The 19,946-nt window shown below is 41.7% G+C and overlaps 2 protein-coding genes across 3 annotated transcripts; one reads left to right on the top strand and one right to left on the bottom strand.

Annotated features, from left to right (window-relative positions):
• Positions 1–213: 213 nt before the first annotated feature.
• Positions 214–13,855, bottom strand: zgc:113054 (uncharacterized protein LOC541322 homolog). Of its 2 annotated transcripts, none has more exons than XM_055917419.1 (11): positions 13,647–13,855; positions 11,871–12,060; positions 11,690–11,781; positions 11,363–11,595; positions 10,827–11,063; positions 10,663–10,737; positions 10,257–10,473; positions 9,006–9,214; positions 8,270–8,342; positions 3,547–3,664; positions 214–1,116 (listed from the first exon to the last, which is right to left on the bottom strand). In XM_055917419.1, the coding sequence occupies exons 1-11, from the start codon at positions 13,660–13,662 to the stop codon at positions 921–923; spliced, it is 1,656 nt and encodes a 551-aa protein (XP_055773394.1). In that variant the 5' UTR covers positions 13,663–13,855; the 3' UTR covers positions 214–920. The 2 variants fall into 2 exon arrangements, with proteins under 2 accessions (XP_055773394.1, XP_055773395.1); XM_055917420.1 differs by lacking the exon at positions 13,647–13,855 and adding an exon at positions 13,322–13,387.
• A 1,593-nt stretch (positions 13,856–15,448) lies between these two features.
• LOC129851125 (2-epi-5-epi-valiolone synthase-like) lies at positions 15,449–19,854 on the top strand. The gene is made up of 5 exons (XM_055917418.1): positions 15,449–15,681; positions 17,718–18,357; positions 18,580–18,816; positions 19,102–19,354; positions 19,469–19,854. The coding sequence occupies exons 1-5, from the start codon at positions 15,506–15,508 to the stop codon at positions 19,552–19,554; spliced, it is 1,392 nt and encodes a 463-aa protein (XP_055773393.1). The 5' UTR covers positions 15,449–15,505; the 3' UTR covers positions 19,555–19,854.
• Positions 19,855–19,946: the final 92 nt, after the last annotated feature.

Below are 19,946 nucleotides of genomic sequence, written 5' to 3'. Positions count from 1 at the left end.
ATGTAGAAGGCGTAAAAAGGATTTGCAACAAAGTGTGCATTTCTGTCAAGAAAATTAACAGGGATATAAAAGCACAATTGTGTCGAAATAAATGTCCCTTTTATGTGAAGACTACTTTATGAAACTGTAAAATAATCTCCAAACTTGTAACGGTTGTCCTCCTCCTCTTCAGAAGAAGAGGAGGAGTAGGGATTGGACCAAAGCGCAGCGTGATAATTTGACATAATGAAGTTTATTAAAGAAAAGACGAAAACCGAAAACACTTCAACAAACTACAAAATAACAAACGAACGTAGACTGACCTAAAACATGTGAACTTACATATAACGAAGAACGCACAAACAGGTACAGACTACAAACAAACGATACAGTCCCGCGTGGTAACATATACGGACACAGGAGACAACCACCCACAAACAAACAGTGTGAACAGCCTACCTTTATATGGTTCTCAATCAGAGGAAAACGTCAAACACCTGTCCCTGATTGAGAACCATATAAGGCTAATTACAAACGACCTAAACATAGAAACACATAACATAGAATGCCCACCCCAACTCACGTCCTGACCAACTAAACACATACAAAAATAACAGAAAACAGGTCAGGAACGTGACAAAACTGACATAATGGTAAACCAGGGAGGTAATCACTGACCTAATCTCTATGTTATCCTATTCTCCCTGTGGAGATCAGTCACAGTGGTTGCCACAGGAGGCGGATGAGGGGAGGACGGCTCATAATAATGGCTGGAATGGAGAGTGGAAATCAAACACATGGAAGCCATGTGTTCCATATCATTCCATTCCAGCCCTTACTATGAGTCCGTCTCCCTAATTAATGTGCCACCAGCCACCTGTGGTGGGTGTCTATTCCCAAGAGTGAACCAAGAGTGGGAAAAATTAAGCTTCTCCCTCTCTCTACCACAGACTTTGCCCACCCTCTATGACTAAGTTATGCCCTGTCATGTAGTCGGAGGCGTCAGATGCCAAGTAGACCACTGCAGCTTGCAGGTCTGTCACTAGAGCCAGTCGTCCAGCAGGGATATCTGACAGCCAGCGCTTCACCAGGGGCCTCAAACTCTCTGAGTGGATGAGAGGGGTGTCAACAATGCCCCTGAAAAGAAAAAGGGAGACAGAGATGGAGAGAAAGAGAATTCAGAGACATCAGACTTCAAAGCCAGGAGTGACAGCAGTGTGCCGTTTCAGAGCCACCACTTTGGTAACCAAAATAAAATAATACATAAACCCAATTACCCTTCAGAAAAAGGGTACATCTCTGATGATATTTACAGTGGGAAGCGTGGTGTTAAATGACTGGCACGTCGCAGGAAGCGCCACCGGGTACGACAGGACCCTAGGTGTAATTTGCCTTCAGGAGCCTGTACATTATCACTTTCTCTGTCTCCCTGATTCCTGCCTGATATGTGCTTTAGCTGGTTTGAGTCTCAGGCATAGTGCTTGAGTGGCATTTAAAGGAAACAGGTGTGTTGGTACTGTAGTGATTTCCTCATCTGAGACTTTGGTACTTTCATGTTTAGACAATGCTTGTGTCAGCATTAATCTATCATGACCAATGATTTTCTCTCCACCTATTGAAATATATAATTTGGATAAATGTGTCAACACAGCTGTGTCTAATGTGAGACGACTTCAGGCTTTTCACACAATCATTATGAAAGTAACTAAAAGCTTCACGGTCGACTCTCATCTTTAGCCTGTACCCAACATGTTAGGCATACAGTATTCCTGGCTGTGCCTTGATACAAATTCCAACATTTGGATAAATTAGCGGCTCCAAGAAGCATGTGACACCTTGGTTAACATATTCCACCTCAATTATATTTCTCTTCAGCGCCCTGTTATCTGGAACCTTTCCTGGCAATCAGAGGTGCTGTTTTCCCTCAGCCAATTTTCTAGATAATGCAGCTTATCACCGGTGCGGCTAAAGTTGCCAATGAAATCAGGCTGCAGTCAACCTCGCACTCGCTAATTGTGTCCCTTTTTTATGCATATTTACTGACTGTCACTTCTAAGAAATCAGCGCCCCATTGAGACAGCCAGTTAGAAGGGGGAAAGAATTGCTTCTTTGCAAATTAAAATTAGCAAACAAGCTGCCGATAAATAAAGCAGAGTGGTGGGAGAGTGGGCGCTTTGTTCTGGGTGTGGTGACGGGCCCCGCATGCCGAGCCACCGGACAGATTTGCTGGGGCTAAGGGATGCTCGACTTAACACACAAATACACAGCGCAGCGAAGAGTGTTCCTCTGTTCTCTTCTTCCCGCCACAGCTTCACAGACAACTAGATACAAACAATGTGCTATTGTTGTGGAGACACTTGGAGTGAGGATGCTCATTTGATTCCCTAATTGAATATAACAATTAGAGCAAGTGTTTGGTTCATTCCTCCCTAAAGACACCATCTAATTAAGGCTGAGCACATTGTTTGAGGGCTTAAATGGGTGCCTCATTCTCAAATTGAACTTTTACAATGGAGGAAAACACTCAATCGCTTCTCATCATTACTGTTTTTGGCAGCTCAACAAATAGCAATACATACTGAATAAAAGTGTAAAGTTTCATGTTTCATGAGGTGAAATAAAAGATCCCAGAAATGTCCCATATGCACAGAAAGCTTTTCTCTTTTGGTCACAAAATTGTTTACATCGCTATTAGTGAGCATTTCTTCTTTGCCAAAATAATCCATCCACCTGACAGGTGTGGCATATCAAGAAGCTGATTAAATAGCATGATCATTACACAGGTGCACCTGGTGTTGGGGACAAAAGGCCACTCTAAAATGTGCAGTTTGGTCACATAACACAATGCCACAGATATATCATGTTTTGAGGGAGTGTGCAATTGGCATGCTGACTGCAGGAATGTCCACCAGAGATGTTGCTAGAAAACTGAATGTTCATTTATCTACCATATGCTGCCTCCAAAGTCGTTTTAGAGAATTTGGCAGTACGTCCAACCGGCTTCAGAACCGCAGACCATGTGTAACCACGCCAGCCCAGGACCTCCACAACCGGCTTATTTACCTGTCTGAGACCAGCCACCTCGACAGCTGATGAAACTGAGGAGTATTTCTGTCTGTAATAAAGCCCTTTTGTAGGGAAAAACTCATTCTGATTGGCTGGGCCTGGCTCCCCAGTGGATGGGCCTTGCTCCCATGTGGGTGGGCCTATGCCTGCCAAGGCTCACCCATGTTTGCACCCCTGTCCAGTCATGTGAAATCCATAGATTAGGGCCTAATTTATTTATTTCAATTGACTGATTTCCTTATATGAACTGTAACTCAGTAAAATGGTTTAAATTGTTGAATGTTGCATTTATATTTTTGTTCAGAATAGATGGGCTTGAAGTCCATGGACATTTTGTATGTGTACATTCTTAAATCAAAGTTAGGATTGAAATGTTAATAAGGATTTGTGATGTGTGAACTGTTGTGGCATGGTGATACAGATAAGATCTGACATTGACACTACAGGCCTATTCTGAAGCCAGGCCATTTAATAATACGAACATTTGGGACACAAACTTACGGTGAGATGCAGTTAACTCGGACCCCTCTATCGATCCACTCTGTGCCAAGTGTCTGTGTCAGTTTGACCACTCCTGCCTTTGAGGTGTTGTAGGCAAGCTGCTTCTGTGGATGGGGCACTGCAGAGGGGACAAATCAAGTCAATTAGTATTGGTCCAACTACACCTGCATAGGTTTTTGTATATATATAAAAAAATCTGTATTGTTGTCAATCACTTGCTTTAAACTAAACTTGAACTAATTAAAACACATACTTCAGAGAGTTTTTATACATCTGGACTTATTTACAGGCTGAATAAAAAATGTATTAAATAAATAAACATTACCCTCACCCATCGACACACAATGCACCATAATGAAAAAGTAAAAACATGTTTTTAGAAATGTTAGCAAATTTATTGAAAATTAAATACAATTTTATCTAATTTACTTAAGTATTCACACCCTTTTGCTATGACACACCACATTTTGCTCAGGTGCATCCAATTTCCTTTGATCATCTTTGAGATGTCACAACAACTTGATTGGAGTCCACCTGTGGCCAATTCAATTGTTTGGACATGATTTAGAAAGGAACACACCTGTCTATATAAGGTCCCACAGTTGGCAGTGTACACTATATATATACAAAAGTATGTGACCATCCCTTCAAATGAGTGGATTCGACTATTTCAGCCACACCCATTGCTGACAGGTGTATAAAATCAAGCACACAGCCATGCAATCTCCATAGACAAACATTGGTAGTAGATAAGCCTTACTGAAGAGCTCAATGACTTTCAACGTGGCACCGTCATAGGATGCCACCTTTCCAACAAGTCAGATCGTTAAATTTCTTCCTTGCTAGAGCTGCCCTGGCTGGTCAACTGTAAGTGCTGTTTTTGCAAAGTGTAAACGTCTAGGAGCAACAATAGCTCAGCCGTGAAGTGGTAGGCCATACAAGCTCAAGGAACGGGACCGCAGAGTGCTTAAGCGCGTAAAAATTGTCTCACTACCAAGCTCCAAACTGCCCCTGGGAGCAACATCAGCACCAGAACTGTTCGTCGGGAGCTTCATGAAATGGGTTTCCATGGCCGAGCAGCCGCACACAAGCCTAAGATCACCATGAGAAATGCCAAGCGTCAGCTAGAGTGGTGTAAAGCTCGCCGCCATTGGACTCTGGAGCAGTGGAAACGCATTCTCAGGAGTGATTAATCACGCTTCACCATCTAGCAGTCCGACGGACATATGTGTCAGAGCAGAAACTATACCATAAATTGTGTTAAGGCATATATCTGGGGAAGAGTATAAAACAAATACTAGTGTTGAAAGTTTCCTAAAGCACAGAAGTCTCCATCATTGGGAAATTAAAAAAATATGGAACTACGCAGACTCTGCCTAGAGCTGGCCGTCCAATCAAACTGAGCAACTGGGCAAGAAGGAACTTGGGAGGTGATCAAGAACCCAATGACCACTCTGACAGAACTACAGAGTTCGTTGGCTGAGATGGGAGAGCCTGTCAGAAGGACAACAGTCTCTAAAGCACTTCACCAATCAGGGCTTTAAGGGAGAAAGGCCAGACAGAAGCTACTCCTGAGAAAATTATACGACAGCCGCGCCTGGAGTTTGCAAAAATGCACGTGAAAGACAGAGCACAAGGCAAAAGATTCTGTGGCCTGATGAGACAAAAATGTAACTCTTTGGCCTGAATTCAAAGCACTGGAGAAAACCAGGCACAACAGACAATTCCTTGATTAGAAGCTGCTTCAGAGTGAAACGACTTTAGACTAGGGAGAAGATTTACGCTCCAACAGGACAATGACCCAAAGCATACAGCCAAAGCAATGCTGGAATGGCTTCAGAACAAGAAAGTGAAAGTTCTTGAACGGCCCAGCCAAAGCCCAGACTTGAATCCTAAGACTTGAAGATTGCTGTTCACCGCCTCTCCCCATCTAACTTAACAGAGCTTGAGAAAATCTGCAAGAAAGAACGGGAGAAAATCTGCAAGAAAGAACGGGAGAAAATCCCCAAATCCAGATGTGTAGAGTTTATACAGACATACCTGAGACTACACAAAGTGTAATCACCATCAAAGTTGCTTCAACAAAGTATTGACTCAGGGGTGTGAATAATTATGTAAATGTTTTCATTTTCAATTAAATTTGCTAACATTTCTAAAAACATGTTTTCACTTTGTCATTATAGGTTATTGTGTGTAGACGGGTGGGGGAAAAATCAATTTCATCCATTTTGAATTCAGGCTATAACACAACAAAATGTGGAATAACCATATAAACTGCACTCAATGTCCAAAAGACAAACCGTACCCCTCTAATAACCATGAAACACACACTACAATGTAGACTTTTTACCTTTATTTAACTAGGCAAGTCAGTTAAGAACAAATTATTATTTACAATGACGGCCTACTCCGGACGACGCTGGGCCAATTGTGCACCGCCCTATGGGACTACCAATCACGTCCGGATGTGATACAGCCTGGATACGAACCAGAGACTGTAGTGACGCCTCTTGCACTAAGATGCAGTACCTTAGACCGCTGCGCCACTCGAGTACCCCTGCATATTATTCATTCTATCCATTTCTTCATTTCAATCATAACTCAGCACCCTGGTTTCTACTGCATGCTACATGAAAACACCTCCATTAGGTACTTGGGACCCCGTGGATAAAGCCATGTCAAAATAATTGCTTGTAATGTCCAGTTACGCACCATCTTCAGCAACAAACCATTTGTTTGCCTTGACCATCACAGATGCTGCACACTGCATGGGATGCTTGGACAGTGGCTAATTTCCCTCTGGTTGATTAATTATCACAGGGAAGCCTCCAAGTTACATACAACTTTAGTAGTTAACCTCGTCGCCCCTTGATCTCACTGCCAAATTGCTTCGGTTGGAACAGAGATGATAAATATGACACAGCTGCAGAGAGGCAGGGGCTGGTCCTGGGGAGACAGAGTGGATAGGAGATTCACGGGCCCTCGTTTGTTTAGAAAGGAATAGAGCTGATGTGAGGAGAGAAGAGGATGGAGGATGCTTCCATGATGGAGTGAGGAGGCTGAGGAGGAGGTGCAGGCCCTTGGGTAGGACCCCAGCCTTGGAGGAGAGGAGGAGCACGTGAGGAGGAGCAAAGCCCAGGGCTTACACCCAGACTGAAGGTGAAAGCAGATTTATCAGGACAGGAAACACAGCTAAAAAAGCCTAACAGTGCTAATCCTCACTGAAGACCTGATGATACAGCTCCAAAATACCGTTCAAAACAGGCCTTCATCCTTCAAATAAACCTGCATTGATGTTTTCCGTCTTTAAGAGCAGTAATCCTTAGAGGGAGAAAGAGAGCACTGTCTAAAACCCTCTTTAACTTCCCCCCTGCTACTTATTGCCCATTCTAAGTGGGGGGAAACGAGCCCTTTTCATCACAGGCCTACACATACTCAAGTCCTCAGGACAGATAGGAAGTAAAGATGGTACACAGGCTGAATGAGCCTGCCGCTGACATGATTCTCTCTATCCTCCTTAGTCAGGTCAAATACTTTACATCTACTCTCCAATACAGCCAAACAGCATGGGAAATATATATATTAGTTTGTCAAAAATGCTCTTCCTTTGTGTGGCCTACCATCATTCTCTTCAAATGTACAGGGGAGGGGAAAAACACATTTTATTCAGCAGATGGTCAAAAAGCTGTCATTGTCCAATTAAAATACACATTCACGGCTGCTTTTTGGTACCCTACTTGGCTAAAACAGGTCCCCTCTGATTATTCATTATGACAATACTATAACAGATGTCCAGACCAATAAAGTAAATTCCTGCAGGACTGTGTGTAACGTGAGCAATTGATCACTTTTTTTTGCCATCCTCTATTTACCAGCATGGCCCTGTTTTACAGATTGCCCCTGCAGTTGGGACTCAGGCCCATATGTCACAGCAGTTTATTGGCGATGACTATACTGCTGATGAAGTGTTACTGTTTCTCTGGAGGAACGTGTAGGAGGATTTACACTGGGCTGGGAATAACTCCCATTTCACAAGGCACTTAGTAAAATGTAAAAGCATCTGCTGCTTAAACACAGCCCTTTACAGAGGCAGGCAGGGTTGTTGCACAGGAAGCCTTTTACATGTTGGACCTCAGGTTTCCCTACTAACACATCCTCCCTAGAGCTCAGGAGATGGATGTTTATTATGATGCAAAACTGCCTTGATGAGCAGCAATCACAACTAACTGTGTTTGCAGCGGGAGAATAATGTGGGTGGATAAATCACTATAGCATTGTCCTGAATAAACAGTTATATGGTGAAGATTAGCAGTATTAGCAATTATACTTAAAAAAAAAAATAGATTGCATTTGTGAAATGGGTCACCAAGTTTCCTCCTCTGTCACTAAGTTCACTAAAGTACACTGAAATGGCAAGACTGTAGAATACCAAGCCCATTGAAGTCGTTTCGCAACGTTACAGAAACAAACCGTATACAATTATGTTCTGGTGCACAAAATCAGTATTGAGTATTACATTACTGTACTTCTCAGTGTACTATAGGAGACAAATCAATGCAGCAACAAAGCTCAGGTCATTATTCTTCATTGACTCACCATTCTTCACTTGACTCACCATTCTTCATTGATTCACCATACATGGAGATGAAAGGAAGACATTCTCCCTCTAAAATGTTGATCAAATCTAAAGGGAACATACAGGATAGATAGAATATTCACTAACCTATTAGACTGGCCATGGACGCTGTGTTAATAATCTTCCCATATCCTTGCTTCAGCATCACACGACCTGCAGCCTGAGGCAAGAATTCAGGGAGAATGGACACATATTAGAAACATTCATCACACTTTTAGTATCGACACCCTATGTGTACACTTTTCAATTATTATTCATACTTACTCAAAGACCCTACTCAAACTCTCATATATTCCATGTGTAATTTACACGTCAAACATTCCCCCCCAAAACAGTTAGACGTGTAAACTCAAATGCAAACAACTGTACATGTTTCCCATTTTCCAGACAGACTTATGCCACTAGTATGACCCTCTGAGTAATGAAATAGATCACACAGGTCTACAGTAGCATACTAGCCTAGGCTGCCAAAAGTGGGCTCTAGATCTGCACTATCGTCTTGGATTGATATGCCCAACCGTTAATACACTTGTGTCTCCCGTGGACCGGCTCGTACATAAAGCATCCTGCAGTCAGGCTGCAAAGGCATCATTTTCCTCTTTAACTAGCTTGAATGGCGGGCAGTTGGGGGAAAAAAGGGGAAAATATGTGTACCGTCTTAATAAAACATTTTCCAACCCCATTTCGCACCGCATTCAGCCGGTCCACTGGGGACACAAGTGTATTGCCAGCTGGGCACATCAATCCTAGACGATAGTGCAGATCAGGCGTCCCCTATAAGTGGCCTCGGCTTACAACAAAATACAGTAGAGGAATCACACACCTGACAACACATGAAGGTCCCCCTCAAGTTGACATCAAAGGTTTGGTCCCACTCTTCCAGACTGGTGTCCTCACTGGCTGAGTTCATGTTGATCCCTGCGTTGTTGCATGCTATTTGGATCGCTCCCCATTTGGACACAATGCTGTCAATCATCCTCTCAACATCTAACGATTTGCTGATGTCAGCAGTAATCGCAATGCAATTTATCCCTGGATTAAAAAGTAGTGGCTGTTTAAAATGCAATAATAGGCAAGTTTGAAATTACTGATATTATTACTATTTTATATCTTCATATGCAAAATATGGTGCCATGTGGTGCAGATGAAAGATTTTGTCTGAAAATATAATATAATCAGATTACAATATACAACAGGGATAATGAACTAGATTCAGCCGCAGGACGATGGTTTCTTGAGCGGAAGGTCAGGGGGCCGGAACATAATTACAAATCATTTGTAGACTACAAAGTGACCGCAAGAAGCCAAAACAGATATAATATTTCACTAAAACAATCATTCAAACCTGGCTTACGTTTGCATACAATCACATACAATGAGTATACAAAACATTAACAACACCTGCTCTTCCATGATAGACTGACCAGGTGAAAGCTATGATCCCTTATTGATATCACGTGTTAAATCCACTTCAATCAGTGTAGAGGAGGGAATGGAGACAGGTTAAAGAAGTTTTTTTTAAACCTTGCTACAATTGAGAAATTGATCATATGCGTGTGCCATTCAGAGGGTGAATGGGAAAGACAAAGATTTAAGTGCCTTTGAATGGGGTATGGTAGTAGGTGCCAGGCACACCGGTTTTGTTGAGGACTGCAACGCTGCTGGGTTTCAGCCAACTTGACACAACAGTGGGAATCACTGGAGTCAAAATGGGTCAGCATTCCTGTGGAACGCTTTCGACACCTTGTAGAGTCCATGCCCTGACGAATTGAGGCTGTTCTGAGGGCAAAGGGAGGGGTGCAACTCAATATTAGGAAGGTGTTCATAATGTTTTGTACACTCAGTGTAGTGTATATCTCTCTATTATGAGTGGGGGTATTTTTACATCATGTCCAACAATAATAAAATAAAACAATTCAAATCTTGGGCCGCTAATAGGGGAACAATGATGTACAGTATTTCCTTGACGTTTCCCTGACAGTAGAGCACCATCTGCTGGTAATACATGGAAGGTTAATATGAAAATCCAACATTGTGACAATCATAGTTGTGTGCGCTAATGCCAAAGTCTTACCTTTCAATGTGAGCTCCTCTGCCACGCCCTCAGCCTTCCCTTGGTCCAGGTCTATCACAGCAACTTTGGCCCCAGCCTCTCCTAGGGCATGTGCGAACGCCCTGCCTATACCCTGGCCTGCCCCTGTCACATAGGCCACCCTGCCGTCCAGACGCATCCGGTCCAGGATCGACCTCCCGTTCAAACCCCGGAATACCTCATCGTCTGTTACCTTGCTCTGAGACAACTCAAACACAAGTGAGTTATTAGTGAGAAGGGAAAAGTCTGTATGAGCTTTTAAGTACTGTATAGTCACCATTTGACTCATGGTAGTAACTACAGCTGTCAATGACAACAATGATAGTAATTTTCTTTTCCTTTTAGCACTGGCACTAAGTGTGGTTCTGACTGAGGATGCGTATGTTACCTGTGTGCCTGCACATGCTGTTGCCATGGGTACTCTGCGGATGATACTGATGCCATCTCTGAGGGGGACAATGACCTTGAAAAAAAGACAAACCTTCTTTACTAACACAGGAGTAAACACCCAGCAATAATTAGACAGATTACAAGCCATGTCTCTCCACTGACCTGCTCCACACGAAGATCACTCTTCACAAACTGGTTAAAATCTCGAAGCGCCAGCCCGTTTACATCAGCGGTGTCCTTTAGGTAAACCTTAGCCTTGAACAGAGAGTTATCCACACATATCACACCACTCAGCCGTAGGAGGTTGTGGTCAAGAATGAACTTGTAGTAGTTGATGTAGTTGTTCTTGTCTGCGTCAATAAAGACCATGTCAAACTGCTCGCCTGCTGCAGCCAGTTCCTTTAAAAGAGACAATATTATCAGAGAGCTGGACCCTTCACTGTCAATGAGCTAGATACACTGATACAGTGTCTAGCCTTTTACTCAGGTGTAATGGTTGTTATATATATATATATAATTGGCTATTTATTGTACTCATATTTATTACACTTACAAATAGGTATGTTACTTTAAGTGATTTGGTTTGCATTGTATATGCATGTAACTATATAATGTGGTTATTAAGCAAGTAGACTAACATGTGTAATCACTGCAGGCTAAACTTAATCAATGTAGTTACACAACATGTAGTTAGTCACCTTCAAGCTATCCATGGCAGAACCAATCTTCACTGTTATCTTCTTGCCATGTGGAGACCTGTCAAATATGGGCTTAGCAAATTCTTTAAGATATTGCTCAATCTCACAGGCAACCAGTGAACCATCCTCGGGCAGTCCTTCAGCCATTGAGAGAGCACCATACCCTGTGAACATGCCTATCTCTAGGATCCTCTTGGCTTTACTCATGTGAACCAGCATTTTCAGAGTCTGGCCTGCCAATGAAACATCAAGACAAATATTTAGCACACTTAAATATGTATCTCAAACCAAGCATCGACACAACTGTACCCAATAGAGATGTCTCACCTTCCACATGCCCAGTGATGCACTCTTTTGGAAGCCGAAACTGAGTCTTGCCCTCCTCGAATACTTTATCCCAGTTGTGTTCCATCGTTTTCCTACACATCCGTATGGGATTAAGTAAGAATGTGCATGAGAAACCATCCATGTGAACTGTGTCTGTGGGACGGACAAGAGAATTACTCACCGATACAGCTCAGCGAGAGGTGCACTTTCCTGGCTGCTCATTTTCTCCAGGTAGCCATCTAGACCACACGCTATGTCCAGGGCCTTCTGTAGGTTGACCCTCAGTTCCTCTGGAATGTTGGCATTGCTATCTGCTATCTCCTTGGCTTTGTTTAAGAAATCCACCATGAATTCCATCGGGGTGTCAGAGACTGCAGAGAACACAAGACCAAAACTGTACACAAGCCTATACAGTATAGGCCTAATGAGTACAGTAGGCTATTATACTAATGAACAATTTGAGACCGAAGGGGGGTAAACAAAAAAGGTGATACAGAGGAGTGACGTTATAATAATATGGAATTCCAATGGTGTAAAGTACTTAAGTAAAAATACATTAAAGTACTGCTTAAGTCATTTTTGGGGGGGAATCTGTACTTTAATATTTATATTTGACAACTTTTACTCCATTACATTCATAAGAAAATTATGTACTTTTTACTGCATAAATTTTCCCTGACACCCAAAAGTACTTGTTACATATGGAATGTTACATATGATACGCACTTAAAGAGAACATCCCTGGTCCTCCCTACTGCCTCTGATCTGGCGGACTCACTAAACACAAATGTTTTGTCTGTAAATTATGTTGGAGTGTTGGGAGAGTGCCCATGTCTATCCGTGAATAAAAAATACTTTTGTGCCATCTGGTTTGCTTCATATATAGAATGTAAAAGTATTTATACTTTTACTTTTAATACTTAAGAATATTTTAGCAATTACATTTACTTTTGATACTTAAGTATATTTAAAACCCAAATACTTTTAGAAGCAAATATCTTTAGACTTTTACTCAAGTAGTATTTTGCTGTGTGACTTTTTACTCAAGTCTGACAGTTAGGTACTTTTCCCACTGGACAATTCATAGACTACTGTGTGTCATGACATAACTATACCATTAGATGGACACAGAGCTCTAGGAAAGACGGATGGGTCCAATAAATAACTGCAACAGGCGGGGTTATAAGTGTATGTTCCTAGAGATACGGTAAAGAAGTCAATGGAACTCGACCAAAACCATGGATATGCCATCGAAACGCGTGGGTGAAAGATGCCTTAGGGTACCTCATACATTTAGGCGATTGTGTATGTGTATTTCACACTATGTTAATGTAAAAATCGGAGTAAACTGCTTGTATAGATGTCAACCCCAATACATGTTAATGCCATCGTCACCACTCAACTGCAATACAGTTCAAAACTAGACTACCACCACCGATTTCTGTATGCTAGCGATACTACAAACGGGAGTTAGGAAACTAGCATTAGCAGTCACTTATTCTAAACCTGAAAAGGAACCAATTCTAAATGTTATGTAGCGAAAACAACCAAATATATTCAAATCGGACGTTAGTAACTACATTGTGGGCATGTTACAATACATCAATCTTGACGGATTTGACGAACATCTACTTTGTTAGATCAGATTTGTTAAATGTCTGCCAATCCGGCGTCCTAGTCCCCCACGGCTGCGTTCCATGCATTGACCTCTTAACCGCATCTAGCTAGTCCTATGTGTAGGTTATTTTATTTAATTACAATTAATATAAATGTAATGTTTAGTTTTAATGCAAAAATAGTGGATTATTATGAATATACTATTTAAGTGTCCTATCATCTTTCCAGTTGATGTTTCCCTGCGACATTCTCCTGCATCCTACAACTAACTAGCCCAACCACATTTATTCTTTCGAGCTTCTGCAATCATAGCTAGTTCTGTGAGAAAGACCCGACATACCTTTGGCAGCCTGCATGGTGAATTTCCACGGCGTTCGTAATACAAAATACACAACAAGTTGTCAAATCACAAAGGGCGACTGGCAAAGCAGCTGTCTGTCTATCTATATAGCTTAAACCCGTTTCAGTTGTGTAAATGTATCTTTATTGATGGCTTACGAAACTCCCCAAAATAAACTCCTAGTTTTCCACACAGTAGGTCCGCCCACGTGTCCGTTGACCTGTAAGATCTGTCTATCGATGTCAAACTTTTTGTGTAAACCTTTCGCGACAAATTGTTTCCATCATGTTTACACTTTTGTCATGAGGTGCTGAATAGTTAAAATGAGCCATGTAAAATGTGAAATCATTCAAATGATATAATAAAATAGAATGGATTCTTAGCTCAATACAAAAAGACATGAACAATCACCTTACTTCAAGAATGGGCATATTTCCCATTACTCTACAAAAAAGTTGATCTTAAACTTTCATCTTGGCTAATCCTAGACTGACATCTGCTTTTGTTGTCAGCTGCACGTTTTATTACTCTTTATTTTCAGGTGTAGGATCTTAATTTGATTACCCTGTTGCTGGACAACTTTACTGCAATGATTATTGCATTTGAGGTTTAAAAAGTCTTCTGAAGTTTGTAATTTCCACTTTGAAATGTCAAACCTGATTTTCCCTTTTTTTTAAAGTATCAAAATGCCAATTAATTATAATCCACAATTCCTGTAGGCTTATTTTCCTGTTGTAACAAACTGGCTCAAATTGTTTAACTAGGCAAGTCAGTTAAGAACAAATTCTTATTTACAATGACAGCCTAAGACCAGTGGGTTTAACTGCCTTGTGCAGAGGCAGAACAACAGATTTTTACCTTGCCAGCTCAGGGATTTGAACAAGCAACCTTTCAGTTACTGGCCCAACATTCTAACCACTAGGCTACCTGCTGCCCCAAATTGAGATGCTACATGTATATTTACTCTTCAAACAGAACACCATGAACTCACCAGATGTGCTCAGATGAAAAATGGTCAATTGAATGTGTTTCTATACAGTAGCTGGTCAGGTTGACCTCTGACAACATCCATCCAGTGCCACAAATAAATACTTTCTCTTGTAACTGTTGCATACCTGTGTCCAGTATGTTAAGTAGCCTAGGAGGCTACGTAATTGAACATACCACAATTCAACTAAACAAAAATGTTTTTTTCTTACAGTCAATTTGCCACACACAAAAAAGGGGTAATATCCAAAGCCTTTTTCTCATGTTCATCAGTCTGATAGCACATTTTCTGCACAAGAAAGCAAGTCTGATGTAGGCTCCCCCAGTAGGCTAAATACATAACCCTCAAAGAAGTCAAGTGTCCCAAAATTTCACATGTAACTTTGCAATACATGTGTATCTTTTACAAATGTATTTATCTTGCTTCTCTTATTCCTTGAGTGAAATAAAAAAGACTTGACATAATAACATACAGTATGTGTGATCAAATACAATTACAAATGGTCCATGACATGTTTAGTCAGAAGTTTTTTATTAAGTAGCCTAAATATTTTTTACAGAAAAAAATGTAGGCTAATCAATTATATAGCCTATTGTGGGGGATCCCTCTTTACATAATTCTATAGTTTCATTACATCACTCCCAAAAATTGTGTAAGGATCATGCTGGGGCACGTGCTACAAAATGGTTTTGGCTACAGTTTCATAAGCACACTGGAAATACTTGCTCCTCCCCTAGTAGAAGTGAAGTGGTCTGCTGTCGAGGATATATGTATATATACAGAGAGTAATAAGAGGTGAACATTATGCTCCATTAGGTTACTTGTCTCTGTATCGGTCACTCATTAGCTTCCAATACATAAATATATCAAGATGTCGCTTGATGCAAACACTGGGAAGACACATGTGGAAGACCCACTGGAATGCAACAATATTGCAGTAATAAAGAAGAACGAGTTTCACTTAGTTCAAGTCAAGGGCACATGGAAACGCAAATCGGGAAATAAATTGAATAAAAATATAAAGGGTCGAGTATCAGCTGCCAAAATGTGAGTAAAACAAAATAAATTAAAACGTTATGCAAAATATAAGGTTTGTGCACATTATCATCATACATCTAAATTCGTTTTCTTGATGATCTAGCTAGACTTGAAGTAAACAAATAAGTAGCCTCCCACTGGGCAAAAACTTGTTTCCACGTCATTTAAACAAAAATATTCAATGTGATGACGTGTAATCAACGTGGAAAACTGATTGGATTTGCAAAAAGTCATCAATAAGGGAATTACATAATTTTTTCAACCAACTTTTAACCTAAATCCAATGGCATGGTGAAATTGTTTTGGTATTCACGTTAGTTGACAACTCAACCAAATGTAAATCAAAAGTAGATGTGTTGAACTGACGTTTGTGCCCAGTGGGCTTGCACAAGACTTGACTTGTGTGATTCGGAATGTAGTGTGAGGCACCTTGATGTACAAGTACACCAACTAGACAGGACACTCGTCTATCGCAGGGCCTTACCACCATGTATCTCCTTAATACTGAGTGCCAAGCAGAGACTCATCTGGTCCCGTTTTTACAGTCTTTGGTATAAGCCTGAGATCCAGGGCCGGCGCCAGAACAAATCAGTTGGATAGGCATTTGATTTCAGTTGGATGGGCCGTTTTTTTCATGGGACTTCCGGTGTTTTGAATTTTGTTAATGGCTGTTATAATGAAGACCAAAGGCAGCTAGTGAGTTTCAAGTTTGTGGAAGCTCACAATTTATCCTACAATTTTACTTATCTGTGTGCCAGTTATGATTATTTTTATATGCGCATTTTTGTAATGTTTTAGTTTCTCAAAATTATTGTCACGTGGTTAATCATACAAATATGAATTAAAATGGTAAAAATCTAAAAGTTAAAGTTAAACTAATGCAAGAGCACCAGCCTTTGCCATATGGACACATTGATAGCCTACACCGTGATCCATTATACTCAAGACACATTATCTTCACATTTTACATGCTTTTCACTGACATCCGCAGCTCAATAATCAGCTAGGCTTATTGCCACTTGCTCTACCCAAATTGCTGGGTTTCCGAATAGGCATAGGCCTATGCACTTGTGATTTGAAATATTTTATTTTAAAGAAGCTAATGATCCTCTATGGCTAAGTCAAGCTCTCTGGTAAAGTATTTTGACTGGAGTAATTATATAATTTTGGCAAAACATCAATTTACTCTAGGGATAGCCAGCATCCGAACAGTGCGCTGTGCACCCGTCAACTTTCCGTTCAAATTCACAAGTGGCTGAAACCAGAGATCTGTGTATAATGACGAGATGCTCATGTCTCCATCCTAACAATGCAAATCGTTGCCCCAAAGGTGGGAATTCAGGCAATAAGCTTAGGTCTGCATATTATGCCCATAGAAATGCATTGTGTTTATTTATCCCTCTCACTTGGCCTCTTCCTCTCTGCTAAAACTAGCAAGCGCAACAGCGCCGCTCTGTCTTAGTATATCTAGCCCATGTATCTGATGCTGTCTGGACAGAAAAAGTATAACTTGCCATACTCCTTTTGTCCAGACAGCATCAGGCACATGGTCACACATACGGAGACAGAGGGGCGCTGTTTCGCTCGCTCGGATGCTTTATCTGAGATTGTTGAATCTTTCTGTCATCGCACGTCTCGGTCAAATAAATTATCAATATTTCAATATTTTATTTGGACGGGCAAGGATGGTACGGTAGGGCAGGCAAAGCCCTCTAGGGCTCGCCCATAATGCCAGCCCTGCGGAGATTGAACTCCCAACCTTAGGGCGGACACTTAACACAAGGCCACTGAGTAGACAGTGGATGACAGTGATTGAAAGTAAATATTTATTTCACCATGTGAATAGATGGCATAATGTTATTTATCCAGTCATCACAACACTATCATAGTAATTTGCAAACACATTTTTCCACTTTATTTAGCTACCACCACAGAAAGTGAAATTGTGTGAATTTACATTTATCCCCGGGCTTTGTTCTCTAAACGTTTACTGTACATTTTGTACTGTACATAAAATAATCTGACAAATATATCACGTTTTCCAGCTATGAGAGCACCATGGAGCAAGGCACCTCCTGGACAGTGGTCAGCCCTATCGTCTTCACCTACAAGGTGACTGAGTCCCTGGGCCTGCTGGACCCCAGCAACGATACCCTGCTCCTGGGGCACATTAGGGACCCCCAGCAGCTGGAGGCCCTGAGGAACAGCATCAGCACCAAGCCCCTCAGGCGCTTCGTGGTCATGGACCAGACCGTCTACAACCTCTACGGCTGCCAGCTCACAGACTACTTTGAGGCCCATAATGTTCTCTACAGGATCCTGCCCCTGCCCACCACCGAGGAGAACAAGTCCATGGAGCTGGTGATGAGGATCCTGGAGGAGGTCCATAAGTTCTCCCTGGACAGACGCACAGAGCCCATCATCGCCATCGGAGGAGGAGTCTGCTTGGACATAGTGGGCCTGGCGGCATCCCTGTACAGGAGACGCACCCCCTACATCCGTGTCCCTACCACCCTGCTCTCTTATGTCGATGCCAGCGTGGGGGCAAAGACTGGGGTGAACTTTGCCAACTGTAAAAATAAGCTAGGTGGCTACATACCCCCAGTGGCTGCTTTCCTAGACCGCTCCTTCATTCAAACTGTTTCTCGAAGACACATCTCCAATGGGCTGGCCGAAATGTTAAAGGTACAGTGGCAATGCCTGACAGCAACAGATATGGATTAGATATTGGACTGTACATGAACTTAAGATACAATACTGTACTATTTGACTGTATACTATACTGTAGAGAACAATATACAGTACATCATCAGTCTTAGAGAATATGTTGATGCTCATTTAGCTCTGTAGATCTGGTTTTATGTACTGGTATTTAATGTAAATGTAATGTAGATGTGTGCTCTACAGATGGCCTTGATGAAACACAGAGGTCTCTTTGAGCTTCTGGAGACCAACGGCCAGTTCCTGTTGGACTCCAAGTTCCAGTCTGACAGCGGTCTTCAGGGGGACAACAAAGATGCTGCCTCCGTGTCCACACGCATGGCTATAGAAACCATGCTCGAGGAGCTAGCCCCCAACCTGTGGGAGGACGATTTAGACAGACTGGTAGACTTTGGTCACCTTATCAGCCCAGAGCTGGAAATGGTACAGTACAACCAATTATATACCGCTTCACCTTAAATAACCACAAAGCCAAGTAGGTCCATGGGCTACTGTATGTAACCGGGTTTGAACCAATATGTCATCATGTCATGTTTGTCACCTCCTGTTCCATTTTTAGTGTAACTATGTGCCAGATGAGCATGGTGTCAGGTTTACTCACACCTGTTTGTGTTAGTTAGCGGCAATAAACAGTGTGGCTATGAGTATTACTGCACTCTAGAGAGTTTTGCATGGATACAGTACTGAACGCTGACCTTTTTATTGCAGAAGGTGCTCCCTTCCTTGCTGCACGGAGAGGCGGTCAACATCGATATGTCCTACATGGTTTATGTGGCCCGTGAGAGAGGCCTCATGACAGAGGAGGAGAAGCTGCGGATTATAGGCTGCATGGGGGGGCTGGAGCTGCCTGTGTGGCACCAGGACGTTACCATGGCACTAGTGCAGCACTCACTTTGTGAGAGGCTGAAACACTCTGGTGGGCTGGTCAGGATGCCCTTACCCAATGGCCTAGGGCATGCAGGTAAAGAGACAGACATGTATTTGTCAGCTAGAGTTCAGCACATTAACAAAAGATTAAAAATGCATATATTTTCAAAGCTGGTGTTAACGATCTCCTTTTTCTCTCCATCTGTAGAGATCTATAATGACACAGGTGATGACACCCTGTACAGAGCGTTTGAGAAGTGGTGTGATGAGCTGCGACCAAGCGACCTGAACTAGTCCAAATATTTTGCATTACCGTAGATGATTTACTTTGAATGATTTAAATGATTAAAACAAGGATGTGGCCTTTCTGCTTGACATGTTGACACAGATATCTAGAATGCTCAACAGTTTTTGTGGCTGATATTTGTTGGTGCTGTTGATTGTTCCGGTTGACTTGATTTGATATAAAATTGCAAGCGCTGTCTTGTGCTATTGAACAATAACGTCCCCTCAGTTTTACTACTACATTACAAAAAGGGAAATTCAAAACTTTATGTATGATGACTTTGTATTGCTATTGATGTTTTTGATGTCTCAAATGTTCTCATTAAATCGTTTAAGAAATGAATAGTTCTTGTGTCTTAAATACACAATTACAAACACTTTATTTAGGAGCAATGCACTTT

The sequence above is a fragment of the Salvelinus fontinalis genome, chromosome 3 (genome assembly GCF_029448725.1).
Source record: "Salvelinus fontinalis isolate EN_2023a chromosome 3, ASM2944872v1, whole genome shotgun sequence".
Classification (NCBI taxonomy): domain Eukaryota; kingdom Metazoa; phylum Chordata; class Actinopteri; order Salmoniformes; family Salmonidae; genus Salvelinus; species Salvelinus fontinalis.
The sequence above is the reverse complement of the archived record's forward strand: the minus strand, read 5'-3'. Positions and strand labels throughout refer to the sequence as shown.